This window comes from Tarenaya hassleriana, unplaced genomic scaffold (assembly GCF_000463585.1).
Source record: "Tarenaya hassleriana unplaced genomic scaffold, ASM46358v1 Cleome24, whole genome shotgun sequence".
NCBI lineage: Eukaryota > Viridiplantae > Streptophyta > Magnoliopsida > Brassicales > Cleomaceae > Tarenaya > Tarenaya hassleriana.
The window spans coordinates 1,326,924-1,347,220 of record NW_010965696.1 but is presented as its reverse complement, the minus strand read 5'-3'; the positions used below and the strand labels follow the sequence as shown (position 1 = coordinate 1,347,220).

General features: G+C 37.4%; 2 protein-coding genes across 2 annotated transcripts in view; one reads left to right on the top strand and one right to left on the bottom strand.

Annotated features, from left to right (window-relative positions):
* The first annotated feature begins 3,167 nt into the window (after positions 1-3,167).
* On the top strand, positions 3,168-4,960 carry LOC109116766 (protein PSY3-like). The gene is made up of 2 exons (XM_019202771.1): positions 3,168-3,290; positions 4,543-4,960. The coding sequence occupies exons 1-2, from the start codon at positions 3,203-3,205 to the stop codon at positions 4,668-4,670; spliced, it is 216 nt and encodes a 71-aa protein (XP_019058316.1). The 5' UTR covers positions 3,168-3,202; the 3' UTR covers positions 4,671-4,960.
* Positions 4,961-17,511: 12,551 nt separating this feature from the next.
* Positions 17,512-20,297, bottom strand: part of LOC104815804 (O-glucosyltransferase rumi homolog) — a 3,113-nt gene continuing 327 nt past the window's right edge. Inside the window, exons 2-7 of the mRNA XM_010544361.2 lie at positions 19,797-20,057; positions 19,165-19,515; positions 18,865-19,054; positions 18,718-18,782; positions 18,067-18,277; positions 17,512-17,965 (exon numbers count right to left, since the gene is read on the bottom strand). Coding sequence (XP_010542663.1) covers positions 17,621-17,965; positions 18,067-18,277; positions 18,718-18,782; positions 18,865-19,054; positions 19,165-19,515; positions 19,797-20,057 — 1,423 coding nt within the window. The 3' untranslated portion in view covers positions 17,512-17,620. The remainder of the gene's footprint in view (positions 17,966-18,066; positions 18,278-18,717; positions 18,783-18,864; positions 19,055-19,164; positions 19,516-19,796; positions 20,058-20,297) is intronic.

The following is a 20,297-nucleotide window of genomic DNA, read 5'->3' as shown; positions in this document are numbered from 1 at the left end:
TATTTTTTTTATTAAAATATAATACTAAAAAATAATATCAAATCATAACACTAAACAAAATCATCACCAATATATATATTAATGTTTTATATAATTTCTAATAAAAATATTTTAGTTTTTTTGTCAAAACGCAGGAAACCGCTACCAAAACGCAAGTTGGAAGCTGCGATTAGAAAACACAAGTTTGGTTGCGGTTGCGGTTGGTTGCGGTTCAACCAGTCAGTTTTTCAATCGTCCGCAACCGCCAGAAATCGCAACCGCTCCTTTTGCGGGTGGCAGCGGTGCAACCAGTCGCCCCCAGAGTCATTTGTGTTCTCATTAGTCCTTACCACCAGACCATCTCCAATGGGTCTCTTGATAATAAGTATTCAAGCATTTTAGTTTGATTTCTAAGTAGCTAAATTCTTAAAATTACTACTTTTTTTTATAAACTAATAATTACTACTTGTATTATATATATATATATATATATATATATGAACAACGAGTGCAGCTCATAACTTCAGTTTGCGGGTGTTGCATGTGGACGTGGATATACCTTTTTTTTTATTAATATAAATTTCATCATATCCGTGTAAATTCCACGAACTCCGTTTAAAAATTTATTTTTTGGTCTCCAAGAACAAGCAATTGAATCACGTTTAAAATAATGAACATACCGTATTAATCAATCATTTTAAATTCGAGTCAAGTGGGCAACTATATATGAGTGTGTTTGGTAGTGTTTTTGGGTGTAGGATCCGGACAACATAACACGTCTGTCTCGCAACATTTATATTAAACGTGTGTTTGTCTATGCAGCAAATTGGCATTCACAAAAAATCATATATGTATGTATGTATATATATATATATATATATACATATTTGAAGTGGATTAGAAACCGATACGAAGTATTTTTAGATCATGGACTGCATCACAAACGACGAAAGTTTGTAACTTTTGCTCGTCGATTGTGTAGGGAGTTTTTACATACTTATTTAATTTTGCAAATTGATTTGATATTGATAATCGAATTCTCGTTTGGTGGGGTTATGAATTATGATAGTAAACTATTCGTGAATCGAAAATTATACTACAGGAAACAGGAGAAGGAAACAAAAAGCAGTTACAAAACCAAAGCCCATCTAATAATCGGGCTTTGACCAAGTCTTCTATGGGCCCAAAGCCCACGACTTGTCTCGATTCTTCGTCGTTGATCCCCGAAACCGACCGCGGATGTTCCAGTTACTGCACTTTCCCCGTCCCCTCCCTCCCTTGTTCGTCGACAAAGTTCTTCGGCTCATCTTCATGTGGATTCACTTCGAGATTTCACCGGATTTTGTGGGTTTTCGTTTTCTGTTTCTGTTGCTCTGGATTCTTAGGGTTTATGTCGTTTTTTTCTGGGTCTGTCTTTGAATTTTCTGGGTTACTATGTATTGCATGATAATCTCACATAACATTGATTGATAAGCTTTGAACTGGCAGACTGTGGTCCAAGAGACTGGTGTTTTGATTCGGCTAATCGTTGAAATTCCTCTTGAGAATTGAACCCGTAGAAAATTTTGTACGGACTTTCTTAATTCTTAATATTTCTTCATCAAACGATTATTAATTTGGTATTTAGTTAAGATTTGAGATCGTGTATTAAAATTCGAGAAGATTGCGACAACTAACCGAAATCAGCGATGAGAGAGAGATGCCATGTATTTCTTCATGTATTGTTCATTGTGTTTCATTGCATCAGGTCACGTTTGAAAGATCTTTGACATGGCGTTTGACTTTTGAAACGATATCTTTCTCTCTGCTCGATGTGCGGTGCATATTGACTCTTTCCGTTTTTGGCCTTTGTCTAATCCAAAGTCAATAAAGCCGATCCCAAAGAAGAAGACAGTGCCATGACCAACTTCGCATGCATTATTTATAACAGCATTTGCATCTCTCTCTGTATATATATGAATCTTGTGATTAAGAAAGGCAAAAAAGTCAGAAACGAAAGCGACATGAACAATCATCAGAAATTTTTGGTGGGCAAGCCATGGCAGCGCAAGAGGACATGGAAAGCCAAACAACATAATCTCCGAAAGCGATCGTTGGTGTGTGTGTGTCATTGCATATTTAGAAATAAAATTTGAATACGGATTCAAAGGATCTGGTGCGTCCTTGTAATTGTAATTTCATGTTGAAACATTTAAGTAATGTACTTGATAACCCGGAGATGATAGCATCATTTATAACATTGTATAACTCAATTGATGACATGCTCATTTTCTTCCCACGTATAATTTGAAGTGCAGTCAATATATATAAACACCGAACTGAAACTCAAATTTAGAATATAACCTTCTATATTACTCGTGTAATTTGAAATGTATATATATTTTTTTATAACGGAGTACTGTAACTACTATCATTCGGATGCGCTAACTAGTTAAATTTTCGATCCGAGAATAACCATAGTAAAAAAACAAACTCATATTACTAATTAATGTAGTGGTAGATTCATTTTCTTTCATTAAGTGCATGATTTTCCCCCTTCAATCAATCCATTGATTGATATTAGAATAGAGCACTTAAGTCGGTAAATAATGAGGTGGATTCATTATAATAAATTAAATATCACATGATCGCAACTTTAGAACTTTGCTTTTATTTCAACAGTCCAAAAATCCCTTTTAGGGCAAAACCGTTGACTTTTGATTGGAAAGTGAGACAATGCTCGCTCGGCTCTTGCTGTGTTTCGCAGTGTGGATTCCACGACGCATCTGAAGGTTAGTGGTCAACCCCTCCATCCAATCAAGTGTCGCCACGTCCTCAAACGCATTTTAACTGTAATATGTATGTTTCCGTTTTTTTTTACGGCAATAATGTATTTTTCCATATGTTAAATATAAAAGCGAAACTTTCGTTTAGTTTAGTTTTGTGATGGATACGCATTTTGTTATAAACCGGAAACTAATGCCGAAAAGATCTATAAGTTCACTATTATATTATATATATATATATATATATATATATATATATTTTTTTTTTTGTAACCGAGGTTAGACTAATCCGGGACCGGAAACATGTTCAATACGTATTCATACGTCACGTTTATTTATATATAAAAGTATATGTTTAAATTACGGTGAGGACGTTTGGGGTTTATAAATAGAGGAGTAGAGGGGACATTCATATATAAGATTCGCGAAGAGAGAGAGAGAGAGAGAGAGAGAGAGAGATGGGTTCTGCGGCAATTCGGATGTGTGTATGCATCTTCTTCACATTTGCTATCATCTCTTCTGCTCGACTCACGCTTTCATTTTCTGGTATTTATCCTCCTTTTTTTTTAATTTGTTTTTCCATTTTCTTCCATGAATTAGAAACGATTAGAAGATAATAATATACTTTTCAAAATTACAAACGTAACAAATTTAATTAAACCACTTATCATTAATTCAATCGCCCTTGATGATTAATATGATATGATCATCTTACAACGTGCATATACATATATCCGAATGTCTATCGATTTCTTTAATAGTGTATACGCGTTTTACGTTTTGACTTTTTTTTTTTTCTCTTTTTGACTTCGTTCAAACCCTAAAGAGATGGTATCGTTAATTATTATCCCCATAGTCAAATCCATTTTTTTCCTCCGAAAATGAATTAACTGCGTCGACTAACTATAGCAACTTGTATTCGTTAGTTCCTTGAGTGTATATATATATATATATATATATATGTGTGTGTGTATATATATAGATAGAAATTGCATTCACACGTTTCGAGAGATCAACTTAATACGTGATGGTGGTCTGTCAGTGCATGGGCACGTCGAATCTTTCCATCAGAGGCTCATGTCTCAGTTCCCGAAACTAACGAATATGTCATTCATTGACGTATTACTATTAGTTGTAATTTATATATCAAATAATTATAGTTGCATTGAAGCTTTATTTGCAAAATATATCTCATATACCTTTATTTTTCAAGAATTATATTCGTGTTTTTTTCAAGTCAAACATGTACAAATATGTAAAGCCGTTTTTTTTTACAAAGCATAATGAGTTTTCAGAATACAAATATTGTTCCCGAAAAAAAGTTTAACTTGTAAATAAAATTCATTACATTTTTTATTTTTTAATAAACCCAACTTGGAACGCGAAGCTCGAGATTGTCTTCCTCGGCTCAGGACAGGTTCACACGGCCAAATCTTTTTTTATTTGTTTCCTCTTGTCAACATCTAAATCTATTTTTTTAATTAAAGCTTACTGCTACAGACAAATCATGTAATTAATACGTCAACTAATAAACTCTATAATATATATGATTAAAAATATTTAATTCCAAGTTTATGTTGTTCATATACTTTGATGAAGCGTTGACCATTGAGAACCAAACAAAAATTGTATCGATGTTATAAAGGAAACAAACGTATATATATGTTTTCTTTATATATATATATATATGTTTTTTTTTTGTTAACGTAGATATATATATATATATATATATATGTTTTTTTTTGTTAACGTAGATATATATATATATATATATATGTTAATAATAATGCATTGACAGAAAATGAAGAGGGGATGGTGAAAGGGAGGTCGCTCTTGTTGATCAGAACCAATGACTACGACGAGCCGTCGGCCAACGGCAGACACGATCCCCCAGGCAGGCGCGGTGGCGGCGGCCGAAGAGGTTGAGACAACAGTCTAAATATATATTTCATCACTTGAATAATTTTGTTTTAGTAATTTTCTTAACACAATTATACACACATATATATATATATTTATATTTATATAACAATGAGAGTTTTAAAAGCGGTATGTAATAAAAAAAGGTGATGTTCGGATTTATAGCACCTGGATCACGTGCTTTATTATCATAAGTCTTAAGATTTTGAACTAATGAATATAAAAATAATTTGAATTAGGATTTTCCGATTCAACGTGTATGCCAATAAAACCAAACTGACACTAATCATTATTTAGTGTATTGTAATAAATTCATCTGGTCCACAAGATGTGGATATTTCGAATTTTAGTTTGGATTGGTTTGATTATATTTAAATTCGCCTATTTCCGTTTTACTCATAAAATAAACATTTTATTTTTCAGATTATTTTTTATTTGATTCGTTTTTTTCTAAAAAAACATAACCAATTCGTTTTTTATATCAAATTCTTTTCATATTTATTAATCACTGCAGTTGATTCAATTATTCAGTTATTAACCACAAATTGTCGAACTCTATCCTCAATAACTTAGATTTTTTTTAATATGAAGAAAATATGAAATGGGGGTATGATAGAGGTGGATCACCGTCCAACAATCGATAAGTAATAAAATTGCTATGGGTTTTGTAACCACGTATTTGAATGTGGGCCCAAAAACTGGACGAGGCCCAACAGAAACTACAAATAACGTCCGTTTTAATTTGGGCCCCGTCGTGGTATCCCGTTATATATGTGTATATACATATGTATTATGACATCGCTTTCTAATTCTATTACTGTTTAATGTTCTGTTTTATTTATTTATTTTTATTGTTGTCCTCTTTATGGTATCTTAAAAACAAATAATTCTCACAACTGCATAATATTTGCATTTTAGATACCTTTTTTTTATTCTTTCGTTATTTCTCATTTCTTTATTTTATAAAAAACAGGAGTATTCAAATTGAAGTTTAAAACGTTGTGAGAGAATGGATCGATCACAACAAATAAATTCGCTCACTATATATTATTATACAATTATATAAACGCCGGCGCACGTTAAAACGACGTCATTTCGACACGTACCAAATCGAATCCAAACCCTTTCAATTTTTATGTATATATAAAAAGTAAAAAGTAATTTTTTTTTTGTATACAAATCTTGTGTCTACAGAGTACTTGGTTCTCGTTGGGGGTTTATGTTAAAGAATCTTTCAGAGGAAAATATACATAATATATTCAAATCGATTATATATAAATAATTGATTTACAAATTATATATACATATATATATATACACGGATTAATTCAAATCTATTATTTTCAGGGCAAGTTTTCAGAGAGCTGTGTGTGTCTTTGGATTTTATGCGCAGAGCACCTAATAGAGAAAAAAAGGTCTCCGTTTTATAAAGTTTTCGTATAAGTTAACAACGTAGGGATCTTATAGTCACGTGTTCTTGTCAGTAATCACACATGCACGTACGTATATTCCCCTGTTTACATACGTTTGTCGTCTTGCATACAACCGTATATATGTGCGTGATTTTGCGAATATTCTTCTTGAAAAGAGCCCGAGAAAGCGTAGTTATAATCAATGTTCGACATGCAATCACATATTATCAAAAAAAAAAAAACCTTGAATCAGAATATATAGAAACCACGATGATGTTCTTAGGGGAAAAAACATCGTATTAAATCTATGCATGTATATTAGCTGTATATGCTGCAACATAATATTAAAAACGGCGAAATATAGTAATGGGTGTATATGCATGTATATTAGCTGTAGATTATCTCAGTCGCATTTGCCAACCAATACAATAAAAAAACAAGTAATTATATGCATATATTCACACATACACACACACACACACATATATATATATATATATATATGTAACGGAGTAGTGGCATTTTAAAAAAAAAAGAAGTAAAACGGAGTAGTGGCATTGTCGTGGTACGGTTGGGTTTGTGATCTGATCCTCTCCACTTCGATCTCACTGTGTCTGAACCTGATGCGGTCTATGCAAACTGGGAAACCAAATAAACAATCACGTCGATGTCGGAAAAAATCTTCTCTTTTTTTATTAGTTTTGAATTCATCTTCTTTGGAGGAACCTTCCTGTAGATTCCATTCCGAAGATTTTTATTTTCGGGCAAAATTTATGTTATTTAGAAGAAATAAACTAATCAACAAAATGGGTCGTGATTAAATCTATACATATGGAGTTAGTGGCTGATGGTTAAAAGTAGTGGGAGGTTTCAAAACATTTGTTAGTGGTAAATGGCTCAAAACTATTAAAAAAAGATACATATAAATATACCTTATAAAAAAATTATAAATATATATAAGTTTTTTGTTATATAAATATTTGTAATATTAAAATATTTTATCCAGCCATAATATATATATATATATAATATTAAGACGTAATATATTATTATTGAGCTACTAACAACTAGATACAAGCTAACCATCGAACACGAGAAAAACACACATGGTAAAAGGATTTTACATGATTCTTCTCATTGAATATTATGTGTAGATCACGTGTATTAGGGGGAAAACCCCGAAACTATAAAAGGTTATCATTATCATCATAAAAATTTCACAGGAGACACTGAAGAACGTCATGTACGGAGCAACAGAGATTCTGACAGGAAGTGAGTTCGTCGAGCAGCTCGGTCTGTTAGGACAGAAGATGGGACTCGGTGGCGGTCCGATGGCTTCTTCGCCGTCTACGTTGGCACACTGAGTGACAATAAAATGTTCTTTTTAGAAAGTTGGTACCACATTTCTTCAGATGAAAGGTGATTTCTTTGTCAATATCGCTATATATATATATATAGCCTCACTTATCTTGCGGAGTTTAAGATAAAATATTTTTTTATTAAATCCAATATATATATATATATATATATATATATAATTATAGATGCTTTATAATATTATTATATATTTTAATTATTTAAAATTTTCACTAGAAATTATGTACATGTGTTCGGATTTCTCTCAAAAAATTACTTGAAGTGCAATAATTATGTCGAAAAAAATTCAGCACAAATGATTCATTTTCAACATTTGCAGGCTCTTATTTTCCCCAAAAGGAAGAAAAATTCTCTTGAATATATACATGTAAGTTTTGACAAAAAAAGAAAGAAAGAATATATACATGTAAGCTATGCGTATACATGATTACGGGGAACCAAATCATCACGACAAGATATTAATGGACCAACCAAAAAAAAAACATTTTTAGAAAGGCATGTTAATGTAATAGAAAAAAAGCAAAAAAAAAAACAAACACTAATCGTGGTTAAAAGACGGCGTCGTTTTGCATAACCGTACAGACAGAACTCATTAAAACGACGCGTTTTAAACGCTTTTTGTCGGCCACACGAACATCCCATCTCCTTTTGTTCAACACTTTCTTAGTATTTACACAACCTACCCTCCTTCCATTCATCCATCACCGTGGAATCACACATTTTGTTAGGCATTCATGATGTCGGACCAAAAGCTTTGTACGCCTCGTTTCACACAATTTATTTATATAAAGATTAATACTAATTTTATATTTGTATATCCATCGCAATTCAATTAAAATCGAGCTAATGTCTTCTATTTTAATCTCATTAGAATGTGATTAGTTAGTTAAAGCACCCTGGTGTTGAGAAATGCACATTCAAGACATTTATATCGTATGGTACCAAATTTATTTATTTTTATTAATACAATTAAGCAATTGTAGTCATATCCCCGTTATTTCATAATTATGTGGACTACAAGGGTTTACATATTTTTTTCATCACATTTTTGCCGATTTTATTTATTTATTTATTTATTTGTGTTGTTGTCCATATAAATAAAAAAAATATATACGGAGGAGTAAACGGCAGGTTTTGCGTGGTTTGTTTGTTATAAACTCCAATAGACCTAATAAATGCTCGGCGCATGACCTTTCACGCTTTCCGAAAATAACGCCTTTTAAAACATGGTCTCGTTAATGAATAATATGTCATTATCTAATTTAAAATAAAACATGCACATTCAAAACATATTTCTCTATTTATACATCTTATTTCAATAATTAATCTCCATTCCGCGGTATGTTGATATTAGAAAACAATCTTACCAAAATTGTCTGCAATGTATTAATAATGTGATATTAATTAATTAATTATAGGCAATTAATCTTTCACCCAATAAACTATTTTATAATTTCACTCTTAATACAAAAGGGGAATGCAAGTGAAAAGATGTGCTCCCGAAATTTTATATTAGTACGTAGAGAAAATGATATTTTTCTATATAAATTTAACAAAATGTGACCTTTTTATACATATATTTTTAATTTTACAAAAAACCACGCTTGAATTTAAAATTTTGATTAAGAGTTTAATTGAAAAAACAATATGTTAACTATATATATATATATATAGACAACATACATAACACACACACACACACATATGTGTATATAATATTGGGAAATGTGAATGCATATACATCTATAGGTATGTATATTTTGGACCGTTACGTACATAGAACTATGGTCCCCGTGTGTGTTTGTTTATATATGGTCCTCCTCCATCTCCATGTCCATACATTTGCCTCGGCCAAATTACAAGCATATCTACTTCAACTCTTTGCCTTTTTAATAAACACCATTCACTAAAAAAATAATGTTTTCACGTGAACATCATCATTAACTCCATTTCAGTTACTATTTTTTTTCTATTCATTTTCAGTTACTATATCTTTTTTTTTTCTTTCTAAAAGTCTTTTCGTGAGTACAGTACAGTCATTTCACGTCCACACTTCTCCTTCTATTATTATATATACAAAGCCATACTCCTAATTTGGAACCAAGTTGCAGAAACTCTCTCTCTCCCTCTCTCTCTCTCTCTCTCTCTGCGGCGGTGGAAATGGGCGGCGGGAAGCAAAACGACGGCGTATTCGACCCGAGTGCTCAGCCACCGTTCAAGATCGGAGACGTGAGGGCGGCGATTCCAAAGCATTGTTGGGAGAAGGACACGTGGCGGTCGATGAGCTACGTGGCCAGAGATGTTTGCTCCGTCGCGTTGTTGGCCGTCGCCGCCGTCTACGCCGGCAGCTGGCTCTTCTGGCCTCTCTATTGGGTTGCTCAAGGAACCCTCTTTTGGGCCATTTTCGTCCTCGGCCATGACTGGTAAATTTTTCTTTTCCCATTTTTACGTCATTTCATTTTTTTTAAAAAATAGAAATAAAAAAAATGTTTTTTTTTGTATTTGCTCCTCGGTACGTTCCTTAATGCACTGTCTTATTACTGCGTACGTTGTATGGTTTCTTCAATTTACATTCAATTATTATAATTGATTGGATCCGGGTATTGTTTTTTTTTGGTCTAGGTACCTACGGATCTCCTTTTTATATTAATATATTTATTTTTATTTTGTTTTCTTGAATCTGAATTCGAGGGCAGTCTCGTAATTATGCGGTGGGCAGTATTCGAGATCTTGGAAACATAAAAGATTCGATTATTATTAGAAGCTCAAGCACTGGTTTTTGGGTTACTCCTTTAGCAGACAAATAGTACAGCTATTACACCTATACAACATCTCAAGTGTTTTTTCTGATATATAGCCTTTATAGGTCTAGGTCAGATTTTGGGATCGTTCCCTGCATTCGTTTGTGTATATAAACCATGTATTCTTTGATTTGAAGGAAAAATAGAGAGAAAATTTCCAACTTGTTCTCCAAGTTCTTTGATACTCGAAATGGTATCAGAGCTTCACTGATCCTTGCTTTCATTCTTCTTCATCATTTCTTCTTTCTCTTTCGTTCTTCCGCTCTCGGTGATTTCCTTTTCTGTGTTTCTTCTGCATCACTATGGCCGACGAAACACCACCCCCTCTTTCTGCGGCTTCTTCTTTGGGAGCCTCTTCTTCTGCAACCCAAACCACCACTACTCTTAACCCAGATCCCTATTTCAACCCTCTGTTTCTGCACCCAGCCGACTCATCGAGCCTTATGCTTGTTTCCGAGAAGCTTCTTGGAGAAACTAATTACAATCTCTGGTCGAGATCTGTGATTAAAGCTCTTACCACCAAGAACAAGTTGGGCTTCATCTATGGTACCGTCGCGAAGCCACCTGACGACCATCTGGACTCCGGTGCATGGCTTCGCTGCAACGCCCTTGTCAGCACCTGGCTGACCAACTCCGTCTCGTCTGATATTGGTAGTCTGATCTTGTACCTGGATGATGCTCAGGTGATCTGGGAGACGCTTGAAACAAGGTTCAAGCAGAGCAATGTTTCAAAAATTTTCAGTGTTGAGCAGCGGATCGAGACTCTACAACAAGGTGCTCTGGATCTAAACTCATTCTTCACCAAACTTCACTCTCTTTGGGAAGAACTCAACAACTATGAGCCTTATCCCCTGTGTTCTTGCGGTGGGTGCTCTTGTAATGCAAACACCAAGCTTCTTGAGATCTTGGAACGTCGGAAGGTCGTTAAGTTTTTGATGAAACTCAACGATTCTTACAGTCAAGCTCGTCGACACATTCTTATGCTTGACCCTCTTCCTCCTCTGACCAAGGTTTATAACCTTATTTCCCAAGAAGAACACCAACGGAAAGTGTTTGCTTCACCCACCGACTCTGTTGTCTTTCAAGCCTCTACCCCTATGCCCTCTTTTACCAAACCACGACCCTCGTTTTCTTCCCCACCTAGCCGACCAAGACCTCACTGTAGCCACTGTGGTTTATTGGGTCATACCATCCACCGTTGCTACAAACTTCATGGGTACCCAGCTTCTTCCCGTTCATTCTCCTCCTCGACAAAACCCCCGCTTTTACCCAAACCTAAGATGCCTACAGATCCTTCTCCAAACCACTCGGTTAATATGGTTGCAAAGAACCCAGTTACTTCTGGGATTTCTGATGGTGGTTCAAGCTCAAGCTCCCTGGCAAAGGCCCAGCTTTTATTCGATGAACTGCAGTCTAAGCTCAAGAGTCTTGGCATTCACTCCCTTGATTCAGGTCTGACAGCTCCTTCAACCTCTGGTTTGTCTTCCCTCTCCCCAGGTATCACTTCTCCTCACTTATTTACCTTTTCTGTTTTATCCCCGAACCGATACTTGCCCGCTTCCTCATGGATTCTTGACACAGGTGCTAGTAGCCACGTTTGCTGTGATTTTCGATTATTCTCTGACCTTCAATGTATCTCTCCGATCACCATTACTCTTCCTAATGGTGATCAACTGCCTGTTGATAAATCAGGAACTGTTCCATTATCTGATACTCTGTTCCTAGATTCTGTTCTATTTGTTCCATCTTTCTGTTTTAACCTTCTAAGTATTACAGCCCTCACTCGAAATACTCCACTTACTGTTACTTTTTCTCATGACTCTTACCTAATCCAGGACCCTACGCGGGACTTGACGATTGGGAAGGGTAACCAGATCAACAACCTATACACGCTGACGGTGCAAACAAGTTTTTTTGATGCATCTGTCATTCCACCCCAACTCTGTACAGCTTTATCTATCTCCGATGCTGAGCTCTGGCACCAGCGTCTAGGACACTCATCTACATATCATATTCAGACTTCAACTACTTCTTCTCAGCCTTTGTTTTCAATCAAAAAGAACAATCACAGTAGTTGTTCAGTTTGTCCACTTGCGAAACAGCATCGTTGTTCTTTTCCGGTTGGTGGCCATAGGTCCCCTGCTCCTTTTGATTTAGTTCACCTTGATGTATGGGGCCCTTTCCATTTGGAAACTTTTGATGGTCACAAGTATTTTCTTACTTTGGTAGATGATCATACTCGTTTAACCTGGGTTTATCTGATGCATTCAAAGTCTGATGTTCATTCTCTTTTCCCTGAGTTTCTACATTACGTTTCTACTCAGTTCCAACAGACAATCAAAACCATCAGGTCCGACAATGCTCCCGAGTTATCTTTTACCGAATTACTGAAATCCAAAGGCATCCAACATCATTTTTCTTGCCCTTACACGCCCGAACAAAATTCGGTTGTCGAACGTAAACACCAACACATACTTAACGTCGCTCGGGCTTTACTTTTTCAGTCTAATGTTCCACTTGAGTATTGGGGAGAATGCATTAAAACAGCCGTATATTTGATCAACCGAACCCCCTCCAAAATTCTTAACCACAAATCTCCTTATGAGCTACTCACCCATAAACAACCCACCTATACCCATCTTCGGGTTTTCGGATGCCTTTGCTACGTTTCGACCCACTCTAAAGACCGCACCAAATTCTCTCCCCGAGCATTACCTTCTGTTTTCATCGGATATCCATCTGGTATAAAAGGGTATCGCGTTTTAAACCTTGCCACCAATGTAATTTCGGTATCTCGGGACATTGTCTTTCATGAGTCCAGTTTCCCATTTAAAGACACGAATACATCTTCTCATTCTTCTAGCCCTTTATCTGCTGTGTCTTTTCCTTATCATTTTTATGAATCTTATTCTTCTGATCCTTTTACGCCTTTCCAGTCTCACATTTCTGTTCCTTCTTCAATTTCACGTCCACCTTCTTCTGAACTGTCTTCTTCTGCTCTATCTCCTTCTTCTACAGATTCTGTTCCTTCTCCTCAGATCATTGATTCTCAGTGTCTAATTCGAAAATCACAGCGAGCAACCAAGCCTCCAGCCTACTTGGCTGATTACCACTGTTATCTCCTACAACATGACAAACCCCTATCTCTTGAACCATCCACATCTCATCCATTATCCTCCTACTTAACTTACTCTCACCTAAAGAGCCCTTACAAATCCTTTGCTTTGTCCATTCTCACTACCCCTGAACCTAAAACATACCATCAGGCTGTCAAATCTGAATCATGGAGAAATGCCATGAAGCTTGAACTTGATGCTCTGACTCGAAATAAAACCTGGAGCTTCTGCACTTTGCCACCGGACAAACATCCTGTTGGATCGAAATGGGTCTTCAAGACTAAATATAATGCTGATGGAAGTGTTGAACGCCACAAAGCTCGTTTAGTGGCTAAAGGGTATACCCAACTCGAAGGCATTGATTACCTAGATACCTTCAGTCCGGTAGCAAAGATTACTTCAGTCCGGCTTCTGTTAGCTGTTGCAGCATCCCAAAATTGGCTTCTTACACAGCTTGATGTCTCTAACGCATTTCTCAATGGCGATCTGACTGAAGAGATATATATGCTTCCGCCACCTGGGTATTCTGAACTTCAGGGGGAGCACCTTGATTCTTCGACTGTTTGTAAACTGCATCGCTCTATCTATGGCTTAAAGCAGGCTTCTAGGCAGTGGCATATGAAGCTTTCGACAGTTCTGGTTGCTTCGGGATTCCGTCAGTCGAAGGCAGATTCCTCTTTATTCATCAAATCATCTGGCTCCAGCATCATAACAGCTCTTGTTTATGTCGATGACATAATTCTGGCAGGCAATGATGAGATTCTGCATAACTCTGCTCGAAATCTGTTACAGACTCACTTCCAGGTCAAAGATCTCGGACCCCTGCGTTATTTCTTGGGGATTGAAGTGGCTCGCACTTCTTCTGGTTTACATCTCTGTCAACGGAAATATGCATTGGAGCTATTGGAGGAATATGGATATCTTGGTTCAAAACCTGTCCATACTCCACTCGATATCCGTGATAAGCTCAGCCAAAATTCTGGGGAATTATTGTCTGATCCAACATATTACAGACAATTGGTTGGGAAACTTGTGTATCTCTCTGTTACAAGACCTGATATATCTTTTGTTGTTACCAAGCTTGGACAATTTATGGCTCAACCACGATCTGATCACCTCACTGCAGCATTTCGAGTGTTACGTTATTTGAAGCGAGCACCATCCCAAGGTCTTTACTACCCCGCTTCTTCTTCACTGTCCCTCTCAGCTTACTCCGACGCAGATTGGGCGGCTTGCCCGGACTCTCGTCGATCTGTCACAGGTTATTGCGTTTTTCTGGGCAGCTCCTTGATCTCTTGGAAAGCCAAGAAACAGGTCACCATTTCCCGCAGTAGCGCCGAAGCTGAATACCGAGCCCTTGCTCAGACGACATGTGAAATACTCTGGCTTCGCAATGTTATGCTTGATCTGCAGATTCCTCAAGTGCAACCTGTTACGATCTTCTGCGATAGCCAATCTGCAATCCACCTCGCTAACAATCCGGTACATCATGAACGCACGAAGCACGTGGAAATTGACTGTCACTTTATTCGAGATCATGTGCAATCTGGTTTCATCAAGCCGATATATGTTTCCTCCTCTGAACAAATTGCTGATGTCTTAACGAAGCAAGTTGCTACTGAGCCTTACCAATATCTCCTCTCCAAGATGGGAATACACAATTTGTATTCTCCATCTTGAGGGGGAGTATTAGAAGCTCAAGCACTGGTTTTTGGGTTACTCCTTTAGCAGACAAATAGTACAGCTATTACACCTATACAACATCTCAAGTGTTTTTTCTGATATATAGCCTTTATAGGTCTAGGTCAGATTTTGGGATCGTTCCCTGCATTCGTTTGTGTATATAAACCATGTATTCTTTGATTTGAAGGAAAAATAGAGAGAAAATTTCCAACTTGTTCTCCAAGTTCTTTGATACTCGAAAATTATGATAGTAACGTGTGTTTGTCAAAATACAGTAGTAGTTCCAATTGGAAAATACCGTCGCATTGTTGAATATTACATCATGGTCGGCCAGAAATTAATATTAAATGCATACGAATATTTCAAACTGGTCGTGGGCAAATGTGGCAGCGGCCACGGGAGCTTCTCGGACCATCCGCTGCTGAACAGCGTTGTCGGTCACATTCTGCATTCGTTCATCCTGGTTCCTTACCATGGCTGGTAAGTCGTTTTTCTACTCATCCCTATTACCCAAATTTAGGATTTGATTTCCAAATTTTGTTTATATGCAAACTTGAAAAGATCATGGATTATGGGCATAAAGCGAAATTTCCTAGCTGTACATGATGACGATGACGATGATGATGGGATTCGTTGTATCTTTTTGGAGAACGACCCATCATATGAAATTGATTTTACGGAAAATATAAATAAATAAAATATGAAAGCAGAAAAGATATGTGACCATGAAAAATGGGTGGCAGGAGAATCAGCCATCGGACACACCATCAGAACCATGGCCACGTTGAAAACGACGAGTCCTGGGTTCCGGTACTTCTTTAATCATTTTGATGTAACTCCTATATTATCATATATATATATATAAATATAATATACTGTGATTAATTTGTTCGTGTTGTAAATTGAAAATCTCAGTTGCCAGAAAGCGTGTACAAGGAATTGCCTCACACGACTCGGATGCTGAGATTCACTGTCCCGTTCCCCATACTTGCATACCCTCTGTATCTGGTAAGCCGGTGGTTTTTTGGGTTTTGTAATTTACAATACTATATGGTATATATGTAAATTATTATCATTTTTTTTTATAAAAAAAATGGCAGTGGTACCGCAGCCCGGGGAAGGAAGGGTCGCACTTCAGTCCGTACAGCAAGTTGTTTGCAGCGAGCGAGAGGAGGCTCGTGGTGACTTCGACTGCGTGTTGGGGCGTAATGGTGGCCATCCTCATTTATTTCTCTGTCGTCGTCGGTCCAATTCATGTTATCAAAGTCTATGGTGTTCCTTACACGGTATTGGTTGCTTGTGCCCTCCTTTTCACTTTGCCAATTATGCGTCCTTTTTTTTTAAATATATATTTTTTATATGCGCCATGTTTTTTGGTATATATATATATAATCATATAATATATCTTATTTTATTTTTCAGATATTTGTGATGTGGTTGGACGCCGTGACGTACTTGCATCACCATGGGCATGACGAAAAGTTGCCTTGGTACCGTGGCAAGGTGAATTTAATTAAAATCACTGCACTGTTTGTTTCACATATATGTTTTTTTTAAAAATTTGTCTAAGAAATATAAATAAATTGATTTTATCTGCAGGAATGGAGTTACTTACGTGGAGGGTTAACGACCGTGGATAGAGATTACGGGATTTTCAACAATATCCACCACGACATCGGGACCCACGTCGTACATCATCTCTTCCCCCAAATCCCTCATTACCACCTCGTCGAAGCCGTAAGTTGTTGTCGTAATAATAACAATTGATAATAATAATAATTTGAAATGAAATAATTCGGACATGGTTTCATTTGGCAGACGAGGGCGGCTAAGGGCGTGCTGGGGAGATACTACAGGGAGCCGAAGAGGTCGGGACCGTTACCGTTTCACCTGTTGGAGAATTTGGTGTCGAGCATTCGGAAGGATCATTACGTCAGCGACGCCGGCGACGTCGTCTTCTACGAGACCGACCCCGATCTCTACGTCTACCCTTCCGACACTCGGAAGATCAACTGACCATTCAACGACGTTGTTCTCCCAAGTTTCTAGCTTCGTTTTCTTAATATTCCGTGTCTTGATCTATAACATGTTTTGTTATATATATTGAACTTCCCTAATGGGAGGCCAGAAAAAAAAAAACATTTCTAAGGCTCGCGACGATTGCAATTAGGGGTTTTCCGTTCGGTTATTTTTTATTTCGTATTTTTTTTTCTTTCTAGAAACGCATAAATATAATGAAGCAAAATTGTCTGAAGATGTGGCAAATTGGTTCTTTCTACGTAATTAAGATTTTTATCTATGTATATAATCAGACTTTGATATCTGTAACCACCATCATTCACCAAAAAAAAAAAAAAAACTAATAAAATCCCAAATTTCGAAAATAAAATTCACTGACACTATATTTAGAGTTTGAAATAATGTTATTTTTTATTTATTATTATTGATAATATGTAAATTCTATGCAACCTAAAACTTCTCCATTATTCTCAAATGGCTTCAACATTTTGCGTTTTTAGTGAACAAAGTTATAAGAAAAAAAAAATTCTGCCACAGAGTCTTTATATCTATGTGGAACCCTCTGTTCTCATCATCTCCATGGACCTCACATCTTCAATCGTTTTCTTCTTCCGCTGAATCCATCTCTCCATCAGTTCACTATCTACCTCTGGAAGCTTACATGGCGGATCCCGGGAAAGCTCGGCCGTTGATTTTTCCAGCAGTTCCCGCTCTTTCTGCTCCGCAAAGCACAGCAATGATTCCGGACAGACCTCCTTAGCTGAGGACGGCTTCCTCGGGTTGAATGTCTGAAGCCTCGAGTACTCGTTGATGAGATGAAACATGTAGTCGTACACCCGGTTCATGCTTATGCTTTCCATGTAACCCTGCCCTCTTCTCCCTATTGCCTCTGCCTGTGGAAAGCCATCAAACCCGAGAACGAAATCAAGAATGTAAATCGGGATTGTCATGCTTCGCCAAAAAAAAGGAAAGATGGGTATGAGGAATATAATACCTTAGAGGGGCTGGCATTGCCCCAGTCCACGGCGTTTTTTATGGACCGACATAGATCTGTGGGAGAGACAGGCCAGTAGTTCTCCTTTGGGACGAGGCCACGGCTGAAGAAATCTTCATACTCGGGTGTGATTATCAGTGTCATTGAACCACATGAGAGTATATACTTGAGGCTCACCGACCATGCATACCCTTCTGCATATATTTTGTACCTTTCGGGCACAAAGGGACAATCGTCAAGTCACCAAGAGAAAATGTTCTACAGTGATTCTTTATCGACCAAATGTAGGGCTGGGCCATTGGAGTATATGCTTAAAGGTTTTCTCTCCTATAAGTGATGAAATTTTTGTATGAATGGGTAATATATATATATATATATATATATGTTGGTATCCAAAAAAGGGTATCTGGGCAGGCTAGAAAGGCCATTTAGCATATAATTCCCACATCCATAGTGGTCTATCAACTATAAGAACATTTTGATTGCTCACAAGTTTAAAGTTTTCCTTTACGAGACGATCTTTAGTGAAAAAGTTATACCTAAAATATATGGGTATGTGAGATTAAATGTGGATCCAGTATCGAAAATGATTCATATTTCACACTTCCGAGTTCCGAGTTCCGATCGCTGGACAGGGGGAGAGGGACTAACCGGTGATTACATTGGTTGGAGAGCTTGGACTGTTCAAACCCAGCTTTTGCTTCCTCTACCCAGTTCTGTATCTCAGAGACATTCAACACAAATGCGAAGAGATAAACCGAATAATTCAGAATTGAAAAACCATAATCAGAAGCGAACCTGTCGCATAATCTGAGCTCCCCAACGCCTTGAATGGTTGCATTTCAGCAACTCCAGACGAACAGGCGATTCAACATCAGGATTACCTTTCCAGTAAGCTCTCGGTATCTTGTTGTCCCAGCTTCTTCTCCTGGACCCTTGCTTTATGTCTCCAAACTCCTCTTCCCATGGCCTTATATTCGTCTCTGACCTGCATAAAACATAAGGAGTGTCTTGATTTGAGCACTTTCTCATTACTTCAATTCAAACCAAAGCTTGATTTATCCCATCATCAAGAATTTACAGGGAGAGAAGCCGTACCAACCCCAGAAAGACCAGTCGGGAAATGGAATGTCGAAATGGACGTCGTTGGTGCAGTACCGGAAAAGTGGCACCGGGAAAGAACGGTGCTCCGTCCGATTGATGATGGGTTTGTCCATGCAATCAAACATCATGTCCACATCAGGCACCAAACCCGGGTACTTCTTGAGCAGCTGAAGAAAACCCCATATGGTGAACATCATTCTGCTCTGTACACAGGCGTAGTACAGATCCACATACAGCTTCCCCGACAGTATCAGCACCCGGAATGCTGCGTAGGCCTTTGCCCCCTCCACATGCTTCTCGGTTACTCCAGTCTTCGACCATGGCTCTAGGTCCCGGTGAATCCACCTGGCTTTTCAGCAAAGAGAAAGAACAGAAACAAGATGTTTAATGCAGGACATTCTTTATACCAAGATCCGGGCTAGAATTTAAAAACGATTGGAAAACAGATACACAGAGAATCTATAACTTCGTGAAAGGAAAATCTCGCACTGTAAGAGAAAAAAAAATCCGAACTTTATGAAAGTATATATTATTCCTAATTCATATGATTTGTGGGTGTAAAGTAAATCAGAAAGCTCGGTGATGAAAACTCGCGTTCTACAAGGTAACTATGATCAATATTTTACCTGAAGAAATCCGGACACTGATGTTGCTGTCGATTCCTTAGATGAGCCGACCCAGAAGAAACCCACCGAGGAGTCTCCGTTTTGCCTCCGGCGTTGTACGGACAAGAGAAGTAGGAACATTGGATGATGCGGTAAGCCTGAGAATGCCTTGTCGCCTCGCTGAAGGATTTACGCGGGAAAAGGTGCCATGGTGTTGGTTCCAAGTTGTGTCCCGCAGGAGTTTTTGTCTGAGCTACAAAGTCGTCAACCTGTTCGACCAAATTACCCACCGAATCAATACTCTCAAGACGAGCAAAACTCAAGCATTTACCCGTCAGGTTCCTCGATGATTTCTTATATCACCCAAAACAACACACGATAATCACGTCTTACCCATCAGATTGACAAGCAATCAAGCAAACCCAGATTCCCAAATTTCATCGGATCAATACTAAACACGAAAAAGCAGCGAATTGTTTGCAGTACCAGAAATCCGGTCGAGGAAAGCAGGAAAGGTTTACC